The 18,756-nt window shown below is 35.4% G+C and overlaps 2 protein-coding genes across 6 annotated transcripts; both read right to left on the bottom strand.

Moving 5' to 3' along the window:
* Positions 1-1,529: 1,529 nt before the first annotated feature.
* Positions 1,530-13,978, bottom strand: LOC124180561 (RUN domain-containing protein 1). Of its 2 annotated transcripts, XM_046566222.1 has the most exons (9): positions 13,397-13,977; positions 12,213-12,306; positions 11,231-11,401; positions 7,522-7,702; positions 6,975-7,069; positions 6,146-6,892; positions 5,970-6,067; positions 5,483-5,577; positions 1,530-3,259 (listed from the first exon to the last, which is right to left on the bottom strand). In XM_046566222.1, the coding sequence occupies exons 1-9, from the start codon at positions 13,555-13,557 to the stop codon at positions 3,153-3,155; spliced, it is 1,749 nt and encodes a 582-aa protein (XP_046422178.1). In that variant the 5' UTR covers positions 13,558-13,977; the 3' UTR covers positions 1,530-3,152. The 2 variants fall into 2 exon arrangements, with proteins under 2 accessions (XP_046422178.1, XP_046422180.1); XM_046566224.1 differs by lacking the exon at positions 5,970-6,067 and having other exon boundaries at positions 13,397-13,978.
* A 2,084-nt stretch (positions 13,979-16,062) lies between these two features.
* LOC124180562 lies at positions 16,063-18,739 on the bottom strand. 4 transcript variants are annotated; one of them, XM_046566226.1, is made up of 3 exons: positions 18,671-18,739; positions 17,873-17,977; positions 16,063-17,381 (listed from the first exon to the last, which is right to left on the bottom strand). In XM_046566226.1, exons 1-3 carry the CDS (start codon positions 18,722-18,724, stop codon positions 16,797-16,799), a joined length of 744 nt encoding a protein of 247 aa, XP_046422182.1. In that variant the 5' UTR covers positions 18,725-18,739; the 3' UTR covers positions 16,063-16,796. The 4 variants fall into 4 exon arrangements, with proteins under 4 accessions (XP_046422182.1, XP_046422183.1, XP_046422184.1 ...); XM_046566227.1 differs by lacking the exon at positions 18,671-18,739 and adding an exon at positions 18,250-18,403; XM_046566228.1 differs by lacking the exon at positions 18,671-18,739 and adding an exon at positions 18,246-18,397.
* Positions 18,740-18,756: the final 17 nt, after the last annotated feature.

The raw sequence follows: 18,756 nt of genomic DNA, 5'->3' as shown, positions 1-18,756 counted from the left end.
TACCGACATATTGAAGGTTCGGTAAATCCCGCAATACAGAAAAACCGGTATATACGGAATATTGAGATTCGGTAGACAGTTGATAATGTATTATTGTAAATATATATATATGTATATATTCGCTGGATACGAATACCAAATACCGAAACTCAAAATCAAACCCTCGTACATACTGGACGGTATAAACTCTACGAGACATAAGTTTGCAAAACGTAAAATTATAAGACGTAAGTTATGAAGGTGAGAAAATATATGATATACGTTAAGGCTGCCAGCAAAATATTTGTGTTAATAGTTCAGGTTCTTTGCGACAACGAAGATAATTAATAGTTTTTTTTTTTTTTGCATAAATTTGATTTATTTAATACTCCAGCCGTTCCATTTTCAACTCATAACACACTCTGTTTGTTTCGTTCGTGAGTATTTATATTGTCAGTATTTAGTACAGTTTAATACAGATTTTTCTCAGTCTTTCCCAACAATATTAGTCGATTCGAGCTAGCCTACAGAAATATAGATCTTTCAGAATTCACCGAAATTTTTGATTCTTGGTATTTATCGAAACTTTGCTTATGGGATAATGCACCGAAATTTCGATGCTTCGGGATTTATGAAAATATCGGTACTCCGGTTAACCGAATACGAAATCCGTACCTAAATTCGATCCATAATTCTCAATACCGTGCACTCCTCGATACCGTACTCGATTATATTGCTACAACAGACTGTCCAACCAAGTACAATATTACTTATATTTTTTACGCTTCTTGTACTGAAAACTAAACAAATGCTCAACTATACCTTACATTGAATGATATATCCGAAATAATGTTACACTTTGATACTACGGTTGAAATCTGACAAGTATATTGATGTTTAAGATGTACTGTACATATGAAATTGGTAGTTAAGGTATCAAAAATGGGCTGAGCTACGCTTGGAGATCGGTAATTTGAAGTACTAATCGATAATTTGCAACAATTTATACGAACAATAAATAATTGACCGTGTAATACTTGTGGTTTTCAAATTCTTATTGTACTCAATACGTTGCAGTTAAGTAATGTTAGTGGCGATGCATTATTGCACTTTTTGCCAGCGACCAACGAGCCAATAATTCTGGATGTTGTATTACAATGTATTAATATTAACGGTTATGTAAGTCTATATATTATTATGAATGTAGTCTCTATACTGAATTTTATATATACCATTATCTCTTAATATGTAAAAATGTTGCGTGCTATTGCATTAATGACACAACGGATTATTGCTGTGTACAAGTTTTGTATGAAATAAAAATCAATTTCCTATTTTCGACATCTTTTTTTTCGCGGTAAACGGAGAAACGGTCAGCACTGAGTAAATTGTCGTGACATCCCAACGGGCTCGGCTCTACGGAAAACTGTTGTATTCTCTGTCATGTCGCCCACATTTTTACATACTCACATATATTTCAGTGAAGTATGTCTCAAAGCTGCTGTTCTTCTGCTGTGAACGCCAGTAATTAAGAAAACACTAAACGCCAATATTTTTATCAAACTTTATTGTTATCTCAAGGTTATTTGGAATTGGGATATAACAACGTAACAATGAAGTCATTCCATAAATATATTTCACTTCTTTTCAGCAAAGGAACCTGTAATTCTCTAAAGTATTTCATTCATAAACAGAAAATATTTTCATTATGACACAACTATAGCTAACATTTTTTACTAGCTCAGTTTTACACATTTCAATTTGTCAGAGGAGAATATAATACAAGTGATACTTTTATTACTTAAACCCAATCAACATATATCGTAACGTCGTCGTAGAAGTAAATGTTTCACACCGTGACATGACTTAGCCGCAACTAGTTTACGTGCCGTCACATGTTAGTGTTACACGTTTTCTTTTATCAACCATTCAGATATTTTAGAATTTCTCCTAACTAACAAATGAATCAAAACACTCGATACCATTACAAATCTATGAATGAATAAAATATTAACTATGATGTATGAATTATAGAATTGCCGAGCGTCTTACTCTGCCAACAAAGTAATGCAGCAAGTTTATGTACTTTTTTAAAAAATTCTCACGCAAACTTCTCCAAGGTTCAAAAACTCATTTGAAACCGTAACAACAATAGCAGAGTAAGGTGACTCAGCATACGCTGTGTTGCTTAGTACTTTAGGTAATACTATGTATTCATTTTAAACAAAATGTTTCAATCTTCGTATATTTTTATCAGCAGAGTAATTATTTTTGTCACGAAGCTACATTGTAGAAAAAATATTACCAAGTGATTGCATGTAATTGAAAATGAGGACAACTACAAAATTGTGCCTCCTTCTCTTTCTAAGCTATGTTTAGGAATTGATACCGTGGTAGTTGATATGAATTCAGTTTATACGATGCGTAAAAAAAATTTTGTTGAAGAAAGTCTGAACAATATTTACGAATGAAAAGAGTTACTTGCTATTAGATAAACATAAATAATAATAACGAAAAACGTTCAGATCTCATTTAATGTAACAATAATATTTCGTTATTATTAATATTATTATAACAATATTGAATGTTGCGTGATTGCTGCAACGTTAGACCACGTAAAAGCTTCACATTTACCTTCTTATTTGCTCAATTCCAAGATAATGTGAATTTCTTGGTCTTAGTCCGAAATTAATGTTTGTAAAATTTGTTCTAATATCCTCGCGAAAATGGTCGAATGTAGCCCACATTTGCTTCATAAAATCTACCCTAATGAATACAAATCTATATTCGGCATTAGCGTGAAACTGTAGGGGGTGAACGAAATGAAACTAGCTATTGGCAAGTTGAATGGTAAAAATGAAGGCAGGGTCGATTCGCTAATTCTCCTCTGCCAGTTTCAGCGGCATGGGGGACATAGCGCTGTGCTGCTGGACCACGAATCTAACGGCAAGCTTTGATCCTTGCCTTTTTTACCATCCAGAAGATCCGGCGCTTTTCAACTTGACAATACCCGTAAATTCTTAAAAAATTACTTACTCGTCCTGTCAGTCTGCGATACTTGATCTATGAAAAACTGTGACGCAGATATGATTAAGTCGGTGAGGAATGAATATTTTGAATAATTACTAAATGTCGATGAAATTTGTAGAAATATTAACGCTTTACGGATCGCTTTAAAATGCATCTTTGATATTCTGGAATTGTCGTACAGCCAGGTCAACGGGTAGATCGAATTTAAAATTAGTAAGACGATCCAAAGAATGAAAGCCATCCTGAAAACCTAGGACACATGAAGCAAACAAGAATTAGAATACCTTAAGTAGTGGAATTTCACAATTCTTGAACACATCTGTATGCAGGGTGTTTGTGTTGATTCTGGACATACTGTTCCATTATGAGTGAAGTAAAACTACATTTACTACTAATAGCAAGATCACACTGGGAAATTGTTGACGATATTCATACATTTAATTTTATTTTATTCGATTATTCCGGTTAGCCTTTTATTTCTTAGTGTGTCAGTTAAATAAAATAAAGTAATCATGTTCGGTTACGCGATTCGTTTACTATTAAGGTTGTTACCGGCGAGAGTAAGATGAATGAAAGTTATATATAGTAGAGAAATTATGTGAGAGCTAAGTGTAAACACGACATCACCTATGTATTCAACGCCACGTTCGGCTAACTGAAAGAGCTGACAGTATATAGTCAGTATTGCTCCGAACGTCGCGCTAGCAAGGTGTAAGTGCTGTAGGATAATGATGCGTCTATGCGTAAATACGCATGTAATGTGGTATTTTGATTGGGATAACTCGCGGAAAGACAGTAACTTGTGTGAAACGAGAGCCAGCCTGTGCGAAATACGGCTTTACGCCGGGATGGTTGACACGCCGGGAAACTGGTGCGAAAATTACAGTTCGTGCATCCGCAGTGGGACCAAAAACGGTATCGCGAGTTGAACCGTCTCGAGTGGATTCTCGCGACGGTTGTCACGCCAGTTAGATTTCAGTGAAACAAGAGAAAAGAAAGTGTGTGAGACTACCGATTGACGCTGTTGTTATTGGAATACAAAGGCCATTTGGAATATTTGATTGTGCAAGGAACACAGGTAAAGTGACTTCACCCTTAATTGAATGCTTAGTTATTAAGGACGTTGCCTACTCCCGGCGGAACTGCTGCTTGCAGACGTTCACGCGATGCAAGTTTTCTCCGTCATTTATAAAGATATCGAACTTCCATTAGAAGCTTTTTGAAGGCAAAGGAGCAATCTGTGTCGTGTATTTTTCCGAATTTCAATTTTTTTTTTCAGAGTCGTAAAAAACAGAACTGAAAGTGAGCAAAGTTCCCGTCGTAATAAAACAAGAATGAATTTTTTTTTCACAATTCTACGAAATACACGACACAGATAGACCCTTCACCTTTGATTTAGGACTAAGAGCAATAAAATCGACTCAAGAGTTGCGAGAAAACTTGCACGAGCTGAAGCATGAAACAGCGGATTTTCGCCGCGAAAAGCGATTGCTTGCTAGCTCTTAAGTTATTCGGTGTGTTCTTCGTGAATAAATATTCGTAAAGTATCTAAAACTCCTTGATACGTGTTCATCAGTCATTCGCTATGACTAAGATAAGGAAAGTGTTACGGAAAAGTAAGAAAAAGGGCCAGGGTTGCAAAAATTTGGCGGCTTATCAGCGGGAAAGGTTGAGGTAAATAGAATGGCATCAAGTTTGCTTACATAGACTTGATTGTTTTCATTTTCAGACCGACTAATTAACATGCACGTTTTATTAATTCAGAACACCGTATTTTCCTGACAATCTCTTCGAATTATTATTTAACGTCCCTTTCTCAATGTGTGTTTTGTCAACCTATTCTTCGGAAAATCATTTTCCATCTTTCGTCCACTCACGATTACAAACTTACCGATGACTTTTACCGCACACTGATCTACCTGACTGACTATTTGATTGTGATATTTGACATCTACTTGCCAAGGTCAATGCACAATACACTAATGAATTGAAAACCTGACGTGCTATCGAAGACAATGTTGCAGCGTAAAGTTCTGCCTTTTGCCAGCAATAGTAGACTCCAGACGTGCTCGACAACTTCCGATTCGCGACCCTCGTCGTATAATTGAAGCTAGAAATTCTGCGGTCAAATCAAAACACTTAACGACTGATGTTTCCACCCGTAAGAAAAAGAAAACGACCAAAACTTTTGGTTTCTTCACCAAAGTTTTAAGCAACGTAAATCGAGTTATAATCGTCTGATTTACACGAATTTCTACTGAGAAATTACGTGTGGCACGAGTGTGTGCCATAAAATCATTGCAACGATTATTTTTTTGGATATAAAAAATGTAAAACATCCGACTGTTGGAAAATTATAATGTTCCAAAATCCGTATTGCAGTTATATGCTTCACTTAGAAAACCTAAAAGTTTTTTATTGACTTTACTGGTTCGATCCAAGGTTAAATTCAAAGGGAATTGAAGCAACTTACCAGTTTTTACTACGTAGCTCCATGAAGTGTAATAGTTCTCCAATAGGTACTGTGACTGCAGTATCAACTTTAGCCAGACAACTAATTTGTTTAGACTGTAAAAAAAAGCAAGTACAGTTTTTTATCGATCAAATGAGATCCCACATTAAGCTAATCAGGTATATCACGTTAAAATTTTAAGATTGTCAACCATTCTAGAAACTAGAAAGATTCAGGGGGTTTTGGTTCAGAGAAAAGTTAAAAAATTTTAAGATTCTTTGTATTGCTTTTTTGCCATTGAGCAAAGGATCAATCTCGATTTTGATTCATGAAGTAACGCACTGGAACTTCTTGGGGCAAATTGAGCATATATCGGTCGATTGAGTTTTCTAATGGTCTAGAACCTTTTTAATGTAACAAAATTAATATACAGAATCGGAGACAATAATAGAAAATGTTGTATGGTTAGCATGGAAAAGTTCACATTGATGAATTGAAAAAGACTTACTTCAATGCTGCGCAAACGAAAGCTTTGAAGTGAGAATCGTAACTTCTTTTATATGGCGTATGCGATGCAACAATATTTCCAATAGTGGTTAACAGACTCTGAAACCCAATCAGAAATACAGAAATGTGATGATTACATCGAGCACTTCGTTATGAATCACTTATTGATCTACTCACTTGTTTTGAAGAAATTGTACTTCTGCCTGATAGATCCAGGTTAAAACTCTGTGAAAGTTTTTGAGCAGGACTGGAATTATACGTGTGACCATTCTTGATGTCGTAATACCTCAAAATCAATTCCCATATATGCATAGAATTTGTTGAAGAATTGTGTCGTTGAGGAAAACAGCCGACGAATGGTACAACACTTGATGCTTGGTTATCTAATGTTAGCCCGTGTTGCAGCAGATCTCGTATGCTTACAGTGAGATGCTTTCGAACTGCGAATGTTATTTTTGCGTTGGATTGGGTTGTCGGTGAGTCCGAATCCGAAGTATAATCATTGTCCTCAGCTGTGTCATTTTTTGCTTCTGCTATCTGTGCTAGAACATGCTCTACGGCAACGTCCAATCGTGTTCTCAAGTCCCTCCAATTTCGCGCAGCATTTTTTTTCATATTTTTTCTAGCCTGATCACTGCTACAGCCCAACTGTGACAAAGCGAACATGTGAAGTAAAGCCGCAGCTCTTCTTATCGTAAATAGAGTCTTAGACTGTATTTCCTCGTCTTCCGATCTGTTCTTGAATGATTTTCGCCCATATGACGATGATGCTGTTCCGTTTGTGTGTACGGGGCATGCACACGTGCAGGCTAAGCTCTCAGGGCTTACTTCACCTTGTAAATAATTAATAAAACGTTCCAGATCTGTGATCTGAGTTTTAAGTTGTGTCACAAGCTGTTCCTTCATTTTCAATGGGCTAACGATCTGTAATCGACAAAGGATAAGTCCAAGTTTAGAGAATCTCATTCAGACAACTCACTTGCAGCAGGCTTCTGTGTATACTTACTTGACTAATTGCGCAATCAACTTGCCACCGTAAATCTTCTAGTGGTAGCTTGCATAGATCGTCAATGTCAAAGTTCAACTTTTCTTTAAGGTGATCTGGAATTGCAAACAGTGAAAATTGTAACTAATTTATTATTACAAAGAGGTGAATTGTTCCGGAAGATGTAATCTTACATTTGTATATACAAAATTTGAAAAAACATCTGTATTGAAAAAAATCGATCGTCAAAATCGAATTTTGGCATCTTAGACTGCAAAATGGTGTTTGAGAAGAAACACAGCATTTTCAGATTAATTCTGCGTGAGCACTGCAAGCTAGGATATTTTAACGTTGTGATTCTATTGATGGACAGAACTTTAAAAAAACAGTTCACTAAAATTGATGATGACCGGGTTTCAAGAGTGACCGAATTTTTCTAAAATCATTCTTTGCTACGTCTGGTGAGACATACATACGCACGAACAACGCAAAAGTGATTCACAATAATCTTTCGCATTTTAAGCAGAACATATGATTATCAATTCATACAAGCGATGGTCATACTTACTGATGATTAAATTTTGACGTTCCAATATAACACTCTGAGGTGGACCCGCACCTCCAGTTTCATAAGCGTACTTTTCTAGATCTTCCAGCTGCGACTTAAGCTGAACTATCAACTCGCGTTGTTTTGTCCGTTGCAGTGCCATTTTAGTTTCAACTTCACTGTCGCTTATTGAACTGATTGCCTATTAAATTCCGACAAAAACAGATTAAGATATTTGCGATCAAAAAGTCGTATAACAATTCATAAATTATCTCAATCTTATTCGATATTCTATCGATACCTAAATCATTTTCATTGTATATTATTCATCTGCAATGAAAGATTAATATGTGTAAAGTGAGAAGTAAAGGATACTTCACAACAGAGTAGTAACGAAAAAAACCCTGTTTGTCTATTCAGATATTTCTTAATTGGGCAGAGAATTCATCACGTAGATTCAAAAGACAAGTAAAAAGTAATTTCAATTGAAAAATGTTTGATCACCGATACGAATTGTTCATCAGGTCAACAATTCTACGGCAAGTGAAACCTGGTATAAAAATTACATTTTAGCCTATCAGGTCAACGAAAGTTTTAAATTGTCTCGAAATTTATTATTGCAAAGACGTTGCATTATTTGAATGAGTTTTATTTCCTATGTGCGTCAGCAATCATTTTTTTTTTTGGATAATGTAAAAGGTTTTCTATTACAAGCGTAAAGATCAAAATATGTTTTTTTTTTTGTGAAGTTTTACGGGAATACATAGAAATTAAGCAAGCAATCTTTGAATCTCGACCAATCTCAACTCAGCTCTTTTTAGCGAGTTGATCAACTAATTGTAAACTCTGAAGTTGGAGGGGTAGCCACTCAAAAAATCCGAAATTGATTTTTTGTGACCCTCTTATGATAACAAAATCATATAGGTATATTCAGCTCGAATCATGATCGAGTCAATTTAGAACAGTTTTTCGAAAAGGAGTGTTCTTGATTTAAACTGTGAACATTTTTCCTCTTCTGCCAGCATGTACATCGGGCGGTCCTGTCTAATCTGTTAATACCCCTTCCAATATCTAGATCTCCTGGTCCTCGCCTCTCAATCCTAATTCTGTTTGTCCCTATCTGTGCGTAATAATGCTTCTATAGTTTTTCCCCCCTTGTCCCTTCTTCTTTCGAGTTCACTTGTCGACCATCCTCTCTTCCTTAGGAACTCTTCCCTCTCTGTCCCCCACTTTCCCTTTATCTTGTCTTCTGTTCTACAAGCCAAGCTTCCTTATTAAATTTACTTCTCATTTCTCCATCTTTTCCTCAAATTTCAGTGCGCTTTTTCTGGCGCTTGTCGCCATGTTATTTATATAATTAATTTGGCAAATCTTGTATTTCAAAATTTTAACATAAAGTAAAAGCTTAAGCATGTCACATTAATTTTTTCGGATTTTTAGTAAGATGTTTTCCAGTCTTTTTAAGCATGGGGTCGATTTGACGTCCTCCTAGACTTAGGTGGTACAAAAAAAAAAAAAAAGACCTTCGGTAATTGAGTTAAGGAGAGAAAGAAACCTCATTGGGAAGCTTATTGACTAATAACGAAAAAGTTGTATTTGAGATAGTAAGTGGAAACATAACGATGCGGTAGTCATTAAGCAGAAAATAGAACCCGAGAGAAATCTTAATTTAAATGTTAATAAGCGAGAGAAGAGAGAAATCAAACATGTTAGTCGGTTAAAGTTAAAATGTAGTTGTTGACAATTGAGACAGAGTCAACTAAAAAAGTAGTATCTGAGTGGATAGGGAGGAGTTTAATGTATTGAAATTAGTAACATTGTATTTGCGACTTACAATTAGGCCTCTCTACTTGTTTGATTAGAATCAGTCGGTAATTAACTGTTATAGAGTTGACACGTAATTTCAATAAGCTTATCTTTAAATATCATGAACTCACCACTATAATTTCCACATTGATATACCTTACACACTACAGCATATACAAATTTCAGTAGAATCAAAATTTTGAGCTTCAAAAACAGGCCGAAGCTTCGTGAATCTGCGCATGTATATGATATGTTTTTGAATGTCACGGTTTACTTTGATGCCTGAGTTTTCTATTGCTTCGATAGGAAGTATTACTTGTATAATGTGGATGTGATAGACCTCAAATGTTTGCTCTTATTATCTTACTATCGAAAAAGATTCGCACTTTCATCTCTAGGTTCTTCACTTTTATGCTACCAGAAGCTCACTTTATGTGGAATTCGATTTCATACTTTTGGTGAGCATTACTACCGAACTGACGAAAAAATCATATCTGTTTTTCTCTTACTATTATTTATGGGAGATTAGAAAACTAACAAATTCCTCACTTAGGTGGATTTGAACTGACGGCGAGTGGTACTAAACTCAAACTATAGAATTGGAATTTATGACAAAACATTATGTGTACATATAGTGGCGCAAAAAAGTACTTACAGTGTATGAGGCATTTGAGGTATCTAGACATCACATAATAAGGGTGCAAAAATTAAATAAGTACAGCCAACAATTTACAAAATTAGAACATATTTATTTAGTTACTAAAGCATAATATAAAAACCAAGTACAAAGCAAAGACTGGAAAATATAAATAAATATTTACACAAATCATACAAACAACAATGAGATCAAATGCACCAATAATGAAGCAAATTTGAATAAATATTATTTATGCTCAAGTTTGCCAAAATAAGAAGAAAAAATGAGTTGAATAAGGTAATTGATCAAAGCTCATTTCATCATTGCTCACAGCCAATAATTTTCAAGATTCAGTTCAATAAAATCTTAATGCAGCATAAATAAAAAATGAACCTAGTTGTATTTGTTATCACAGTAAAATTGATTCTGCACGTTCTCAGGACTCGATTTTGTGATGAAACTGGCGAAAGCAATTTTTGTTATATGTCAAGATTGTCATGTTATCAATGTTGTAAGCATCCAGAAAATGATAATAGATCTTTTCGTTGATTCGGCTATTTAATTATGGATTTAAAATTGTGTAATAGGAAACCATTTCCAAAATATTTATTTAACTCTGCTGCATTTTATAATCAGTTGTACATGCCTTCCAAAGTGAACTTTACTCTGCAGTCAAACGTAAACAGAATTTTTTCCGCAGTCTGAGAACGTGCAAAATTCATTTTCTTGTAATCTGGGGGCATATCTTTGATCAATACTGGAAATAATGGCTGTTCCTCGAAGAATTAGAGTGTTCGACAGCAAAGTCTAGACTCATATATGATTCAGGTACTAGTAGCTATGTACAATGAAGTACTACACATGTAAAACTACCTGTGTTGAGTTGAGGTAACAACATACACCCAACGCTATTCACATTTAATTTTAGTTCCTCAACTCATGATGTATACAGAATTTGGGACTGATACTTAAGACAAGATACTATAAGGTCCCGAATTATCTTTGGAATATTCTGGTAAATAATATTAAAATACAAACTAGCAAGGTGCTTGCCTAAAAATTTCTTTGAAATACATCAGTTCCTAAAAACTGCACTCAATATTTTCAAAACTCATCCCCCAAGGTATAAGCGTTGAAAAATAATATCAAGAAATAAAAAGACATCGATAATCAGATATAGCAGCACAGGAAACCGAAGGCAAGGTAATACTGGTACAATGTTACCATGGTTCGGCAGGACGAGGACGTATCAGATATACCTTCATCAGAGTATTTTGTGCGGCTTACGCTTTGATCGTGAGATGACATAACCGCAGAAGAAGGAGCTATGTGATTTTCTGCACACAAGTTACTTGGAACATCTGGTATTCCACGAAATGCAAACTCCTCCAGTTCTTTGAGTAGACTCTCTTTCTGTGCTGCTGGGGCATCGACGATTTGCCTCAACCTGAACTGAACCTGGAAACAAGTAACCGATTAGATTATAACAAATAATAAATAAAGATACGGTTCTTAGATTTAGGAAAAATGTAGTACTTATGAGATACCAATAGGTCGGAAGTTCAGAGTTGTCAAAAAAACATTAAGACGGTTTCTGAATAAGGGGGAAGGTGAGCTCGGTCAAAATATTGTAAATATGCGAACACCATGACCGCAGTCACGATGGAACTTGTCGTGTATTGCTAGGTAGTAACGAGTTAGTTGTTCTAGCATTTTCATTGTATTTACACCTATTATAATGTAAAAATAAAAATTTCAATTCAGTATATAGCAATTTAGTGTAAAACTAAACTCTATACTATCTATCAGTTCACCAAAAGTTCTATTGTCACGTCGATCATGCAAATTGAAGAAGAAATTGAGAACTAAATTTGAATGATATTCGAACAGCATGATATAGTTTTACCAGCCCATAAATAACAAAGGCAATTTCATATCTAAATAATAACTGTGATGGTTTTAACGGAGATAACAATGCTGTAATTTTTTTTACAAATCCTTTTTGCTGCAGGCTGGATTGCCGCACTATCAAACATATCTAATATTTTCATTCAGGTGTAATTGTGAGGGGTCACAGGAAGTGATGTGGAATAATTCTCGTGGAAGTTCCTGATAATATTTTCAATCAATAAGCAGTTTATAGGATTGTCACAAAAGTATAAATTTTCAGTTCAAAGTAATATAACGATTGAATATCTAAAAAATGGTTTCAAAATCATGAATGCTACAGTTCGATTTCATGAATGAATATTAAGATTAAGGTTTTTACCTGGGCAAAATGTGTTGTTAATGCAATCAAAGAAGAGTTGAGCATTTCTTGTTCTTCTTCCAATATCTTGAGTCTTTCTGTATCACATGACAAGCTGTGGAAAAGTAATTAAGTAGTTTACAATACAGATTCAAATACTCATGAACATGCAATAAATCAGTTTGGGAATTATAACTAAGGTTGAAAAATCGTGGTGTCTAGAGTCAGGAAATTTCTAGAAAATTAACAATATTAGGCATAAAATTAATGTCAAAACAGTAACACATATGCTAAATACACTTTTATGAACAGAGAAAATTGAATCACTGTCTCGGACTCATAAATGAATACGTCGTATGTATTTGTGTATTTTACATCTGATTCATGTTATGAAAAGGTGTCGTAGCATGCTATAGTACAAAATGTGTTGGAATTTGGTGTGCCTAATCGAATCACCAAGAGTCATAGTTGTTTGCAGTACTAACAGTGCACTAAATTCACAGTGGCTGCCATGTTCAAATTGGTTGTTGATTGTGACAAATAAGTATAAAGTTCATTGTACAGAACTCTCTGAGGGGCCTTTGCATGAAATAAATTTGGATACACAATAGGTTGTTTCGTGTGAAAGCAATACTTTTTTTAGCTGTTATCTGAAGAACATTGGAAAAAATAAATCCTCGCAGAAGCATACATCTCTTAAATCTAATCTTGAAAAGTCTCTTTTGGAACTCGAAGTCTTCCAGGTTTCAGAGATATCTTTCCTGCTATGTACAAGTTTCTCAGGTAGAAGCAAAGAAAATATTCACTTTTAAGCAAAACATCTGAATACATAGATCTGACATTAAAAATTAAGTTGAAACAGTAATAAAATAAGTTTATCCCATAAGCCATTTGTTGTGGATATTCACATGGCAGAGTAATTGCATGCGAAGTACGCTAAAGTTATACATGTTGCACACATTTTGCAAACGGTTCCATGTAGGTTCACTGTGTAATGTGAATAGCATTTACAAAAATATATAGATATCAGAAACTGAGTATATCAATTGGTTGAGGATTTATTAGGTATATTGGAACATATTATCTCACTGCAGAAACCAACAATTGTTTATCAGGCAAATTAATTAATGATTATTATGATTAAAAAAAATCTGAAGTTGTGAAAATAGTGATTAGATTCAGGAACATTTCTGTCATTGCCGTACCTTTCCATGCTATGGGTATATTTGTATCGCAATTCATCTCCAAAATCATCGTCGCCATCGTTAGCTCCGACTGGAGCCCATCTTTCACCAGCAGGTCTCTCATTTTCATCAGAATTCAGTTCGTCAATATCATTTTCAAATTTCTGAATTTTACTAGTCATTTTGTCGCGTTGTTCTCCGCCTTTTTCCGTTTCCCTTTTTCTACGGATAAGAATACGTTGATCGAGGTTCTTCAAATTTGTATAGATTTTTCCTTCTATTTCAAACGTGACGCGAAATTTTGAGGTTACGACAACAAAGCTCGTAAATAGAAGATTTTGATTTGATACTCATGTTTATTTTATATTATTACACGTATTGCGATTGCTTTCTAAGGAATCTTTGTGTTATCCACGAAGTAATACTAATGTTACGTTGTGTAATCTAAGAGATGGTGACGTCGATCAGTCAGTTACTTCGACCAGGGAAAAATGTAGACTAGAGTGGACTATGAGAGAAGAGACTAATCGCAAAGTTGCTACGACCAGCTTTTCCTACGGTGTAATCGGGAAGGACGAGTGTAATATGAGAGTAATTCAACCGGCCTTCGATCTCAGTTCCGTATACTACTATCCCCTGGTTAATACCCGAGTGAGTTGATTTTTTTTTTAATCGTTCTACTTGGTGGTTGGTGTTTGATGGTCTATAATTTAGTCCACGGTCTTAAATACAGATCTGGAAACTCGATTGGAGGGGGTATGTCGCTTATTGAAGCAATTTTTGTGTTCACTAGTCGCCATTAGGTTCGTTGCGATCTTATCAAGCCGCTAGAATCGAAATTTGCACTCGCTAAGCAATACGAATAATCGTGGCTCCCAGCATAGGAGTTTCCAGACCTGTATATAAGACCGTTATTATTAATGAAACAAATTCGACTAGGGAATTCAAAAGACGTCAGCCCCTCGTGATTGTATTTTGGGTCCCGCTTGTGGGGAATCGTTTGTTGGTGTTATCGGCGCTTGACCAGCTTTCAATAGTCCCCCGATTATCTGTAAAAATTGGGAAACCCCCCTCACCCCCCAAAAAAAAATGAAATGACTGTAGTTAGGCATTAGTCTTGGGAGCTTGTCTAAATTTGTTGCGAGCAAACAAATTGTCTTTTAAAAGCATCAATTTGTATTTTTCTTCTCCATTTTCTTTAGTCTTCTTAATGAAGACAGGGATTACGTATAGATTAAAACACTCCGCTCGGATCTGAAAAATTTCGCGGGATGTGGTACATCCACAACACGGAGTACAACTGGCGGGAAACTTACCATTCTCGAGGAACATTTACCGGTCCGTCTTTCCGTGATCCATGTTCTGTGTGCACGTGGGACCTCACCCTAAATTGCAATGTATTTAATTTCCTTTACCAGTAATCGTTTGTTGGTCATTTGCGGCAGGAAGTCTCTCTTACTTCCTGGTTTGCAGGTGTTTGATAACCCAATCAACCCGCTTTTATAAAGTTTAATTATATACGAATTGATTGAAGTGATTGACGATGCAGCTGATATGATGCAGCTGATATGGAATGCATTGTCCCATAATTCGTATAAAAACGAAGTTACACTTCGTTTCGGACCAAAGACAGGTTAGCCAGAAAATTGAGGCATTTATGCACTTAAGACTTATTTTATTGGCAGCAAAAAATAGCAGCAGTCACAATTCACTGAAAGTTACTAGCACTTTCGGCGTAAGTTTTTGCTGCTTGAAGTTCATTCATCCGAACAGCGAAGCAGCAAATACAAGACATTTTATGACCAGCGATGCTGCTGCGGCAAGTCACTAGATAGACGCGGTAGTAACATCTAATGAGTTACTAAACTGCTGCTGCTTTTTGCTGTCCATGAAATCTCACCTTCAACTAACAGTTAAAAGTGCTTTCCGAATCAGCTAGGAGCATTGAAAACTCTTTTAGACAAAGGTAGAACTACTTGCAAACTCGGCAGCGCAAAAGAGATGAAAGATTTTTGACAGTACGGAGAAGGTTTCCATTTACGAAATCAGTCAGAAGCGAAGTAATCAGTGAGCAGACTCGTGTGCCTGTGTTGGACAGCAGGGCAGCAGCTTGCAATAATCATGCCCGATTCTGCCGTAAAGTGCTGCCGAACCACTGAAATATAGTCATACTGGAGTGCTTGCCGTAACACGTTTAAAAAAAAAAATGCAAAAAGTTCAAATCTTGATGCGGGGCAAAATAATCGACCGAAAGAAATGCAAACAATGAAAATTTCTTTTGGCCAATTATTTTACCCCAAACGTGGATTTTTAGTGTAATGTTTGGTTATATTATTAAAACATCATATAAAATCGAAATTTTATTTACAGCATATAACATCATAATTGTTCGCAATTTATTTTTAGACGACTCATTTTACCCCAATTTTTTTGGCTTTTATACTTCGAAACAATGTACTGTGTAGAATACATCGTAACTCTTGATTTAAACCGAATAATTTAAATATAGTGAATAAATAATATAACAAATTTTAAAAATGTCAAATATTCCATACTTTCGTCTTTCTTTACAAATTTATTAGTCACGTTAAATAACAAAATCGTTGAGCTTGTTCTAAACTTTTTTTTCCTACATTTTATGAAAAGTACGGACATCAAAATTATACATTGGAATATTTTTTAAACTCATGTTAAATATTGAAAAAAATAAAATCAAAAAACATCGAAAAAACCGATGTAATTAGCATTTAAATTTCCAATCGCTCGGTGCCACATGTTAACTTTATCGGAAAAGGCGCAAACTCGGTAGAAATTTTTTGTTCTAGAATATGAACATATTTTTCGGGTGAGATAGAATAAATTCAGAAATGACCAAATTAAGGAACACCCTAGACCATACGTTGGGTAAACAATGGATAATAATAATAGTAAATAATAATAAGGTATACTCTATGCATTTTTTACAATTATACAAATATTAAGAACCCCCATATCGCACGATGTTTCGTGACAGCATTCTGGCAGTTTGGCAGTTTTCTTAAAATAACACCGCAATTTTTACTAGCTGTATAATTATAGTCGCCTGCTGAGATGTTGTACGAATAGAGTATAGCGTAAAAGGGTGTAAAATCTATAAAAAAGTCGTACTGGACAAATTTTGTAATATTAGTTTGTACTTGAATGCGATACAATATTTTACTCTTTAACTTCTTTGAATAAGTTGATAAATGCACCTTGCATCACTCTTCCAGTTAGCAGTTCAACTCCTTATATCTCTATAATGATTTGCACCGACAATCAATTTTTGTATTGAGTGATATTTTTCAGTCAAATGCTCTTCTCCTTTTCCTGAAAACTGCAACATTGTTTACATCACTTTTCTCATTTCTCACTCGTTCCCACAAGTTAGAGATTAATTTAATTATTTTTTCTGTTTGAATATAATGGGAGAAGTCCCTCGTGAGCACATCAATATGTTCATATCAACCTGTGTAGCCTTGCTACGCATGTGCTTCCGGATGCTTATATTACATTGAATATCTTTGTGGCTGAGGGTTTTGTTTTTTGGTATTACGTTTTCATAGCTTCTACTATGTTCTTCTACCGTCAATATTTTCGCTAAAGAAATATCATTTGGTTCAGTTTTCACAATAACTGGAGGCAATTCAAGTTTATCTCCAGTTAACGCTTCTCCAAATACTTTTTCTTGGGAAGGCTCTCTTGGTTCATTCTTAACAATCCTTGAAAGTGGTTCATCTTTAATGTCAATATTATAATCATCCCTGGTTTCAGTACTAATAATGGTTCCACTATCTCTGTGGCCAGGTGACTCACTCGCCATCAATCTGTAGTATTCCTTATCTAATTTTTCAGCTTTGCACGGTGCATCTAGTAATGAAGTATTTTTATCACCGGTGTCTGAGATGCGTGGCAACACCCCAGCTTTCAGTTTAATACTTGTCCCCATTATCCTATACTTCAACCAGTTTTCAGCATCCTCTTCTAGCTATAAAAAATTAATATAATAAAAAATTATACATTTTTTAAGCTTTGAATTAAGTAAGTTGGTATTTGCTGTCGAGTATTGTTTACACTAGAAGCATGTTGTATGACACAAAAAAAAAAAAAAAAAATCGGATATCTAGAGAACCTGAAGTAACAAATTTTTCAGTGGTCAAGTGGTCAATCGATCACGATGATAATGAGCTTGGAATCAAGGTGACTTGGAGCAAGTGTGTGATAAGTCAAGAGTGATTTTAATTTTTTATATTTTGCAGTATAATGTAAATAGTAAAGCATGCGTATCACTCATATTCATATTTTCAAAACTATAAAAAGTAATAACCACATCATTTTGTCTCTGTCTAAGAATAACATTATTTTCGAACTCATAACCTCAATGATTATACAGCGGTGGTATGTTTATATATTCTTTCTGTCGATATGGTCAAAAACAGATTTGGTTACTTGATGTTTACGCCTAATAGTTTAACTTACGTTAAAATGATCTCCACAACAATAGACACTGGATACATGATTGAAGTAAACATCTTTGCCTGTTCTACCGACTGCTTCGGCCCATTGTTTTCGGACAGCAGTTCCCTGTGGCAATTTAATGAATGCTTTCAAAGGCTGGTCAAAGCTATTTGACGAACATCCAGGTACAAAACACTTTTTATGCCATTTGCGTGAGCTCATTTCTGGATTATAGATCCCAAGTGTCCTAGCTCAGATACGTCTGTGCACGTAATCAATCACAACAATTTCGCCCAATTTTATGACTGACTTCATGGAGCGTAATTCAGGTGGAAAGCGGAACTGTATGCATGTATACCTTATGCTCAGAGTGTATACATAATAGTTTACATACATACATGATACTTATAGTTTTTCATCGGCTGCACTTGGTGCACACATTTCATGGGTAGCAAAAAGTAGCAGCAGCAGCAATTCACTGAAAGTTACCAGCACTTCTGGCGCAAGTTTCCGCTGCTTGAAGTGCATCATTTTAATGCGCACTGTTGCCGCTGCGTCAAATCATTAGACTGTGATAACGGCTGTGTTCGTAAATTGACTGACAGTACTGAAAATTCCCTAGGACAGAGTCAGAGCTATTCACGAACTTCGATGCGCAAAAGAGATAAAAGATTGCTGACAGTACTGTCAGTCAATTTTCGAACACTGCCAACATCTAGTAGGTTACTAAACTGCTGCTGCTTGTTGCTGTCATGGATGCATTCGCGGAGCACGTTTTAAGCGCTTTAGGCATTTTTTGCTGTTCGACTTGTCGCTTACAGCTTCGCGTGCAGCTAGCGGAGAAATCGCGTACTGTTCGACTGTCAGATCCATCAACACGTAGACGTTGACGTCGAGTTGATCCT

The sequence above is a fragment of the Neodiprion fabricii genome, chromosome 4 (genome assembly GCF_021155785.1).
Source record: "Neodiprion fabricii isolate iyNeoFabr1 chromosome 4, iyNeoFabr1.1, whole genome shotgun sequence".
NCBI classification, from domain to species: Eukaryota; Metazoa; Arthropoda; class Insecta; order Hymenoptera; family Diprionidae; genus Neodiprion; species Neodiprion fabricii.
The sequence above is the reverse complement of the archived record's forward strand: the minus strand, read 5'-3'. Positions and strand labels throughout refer to the sequence as shown.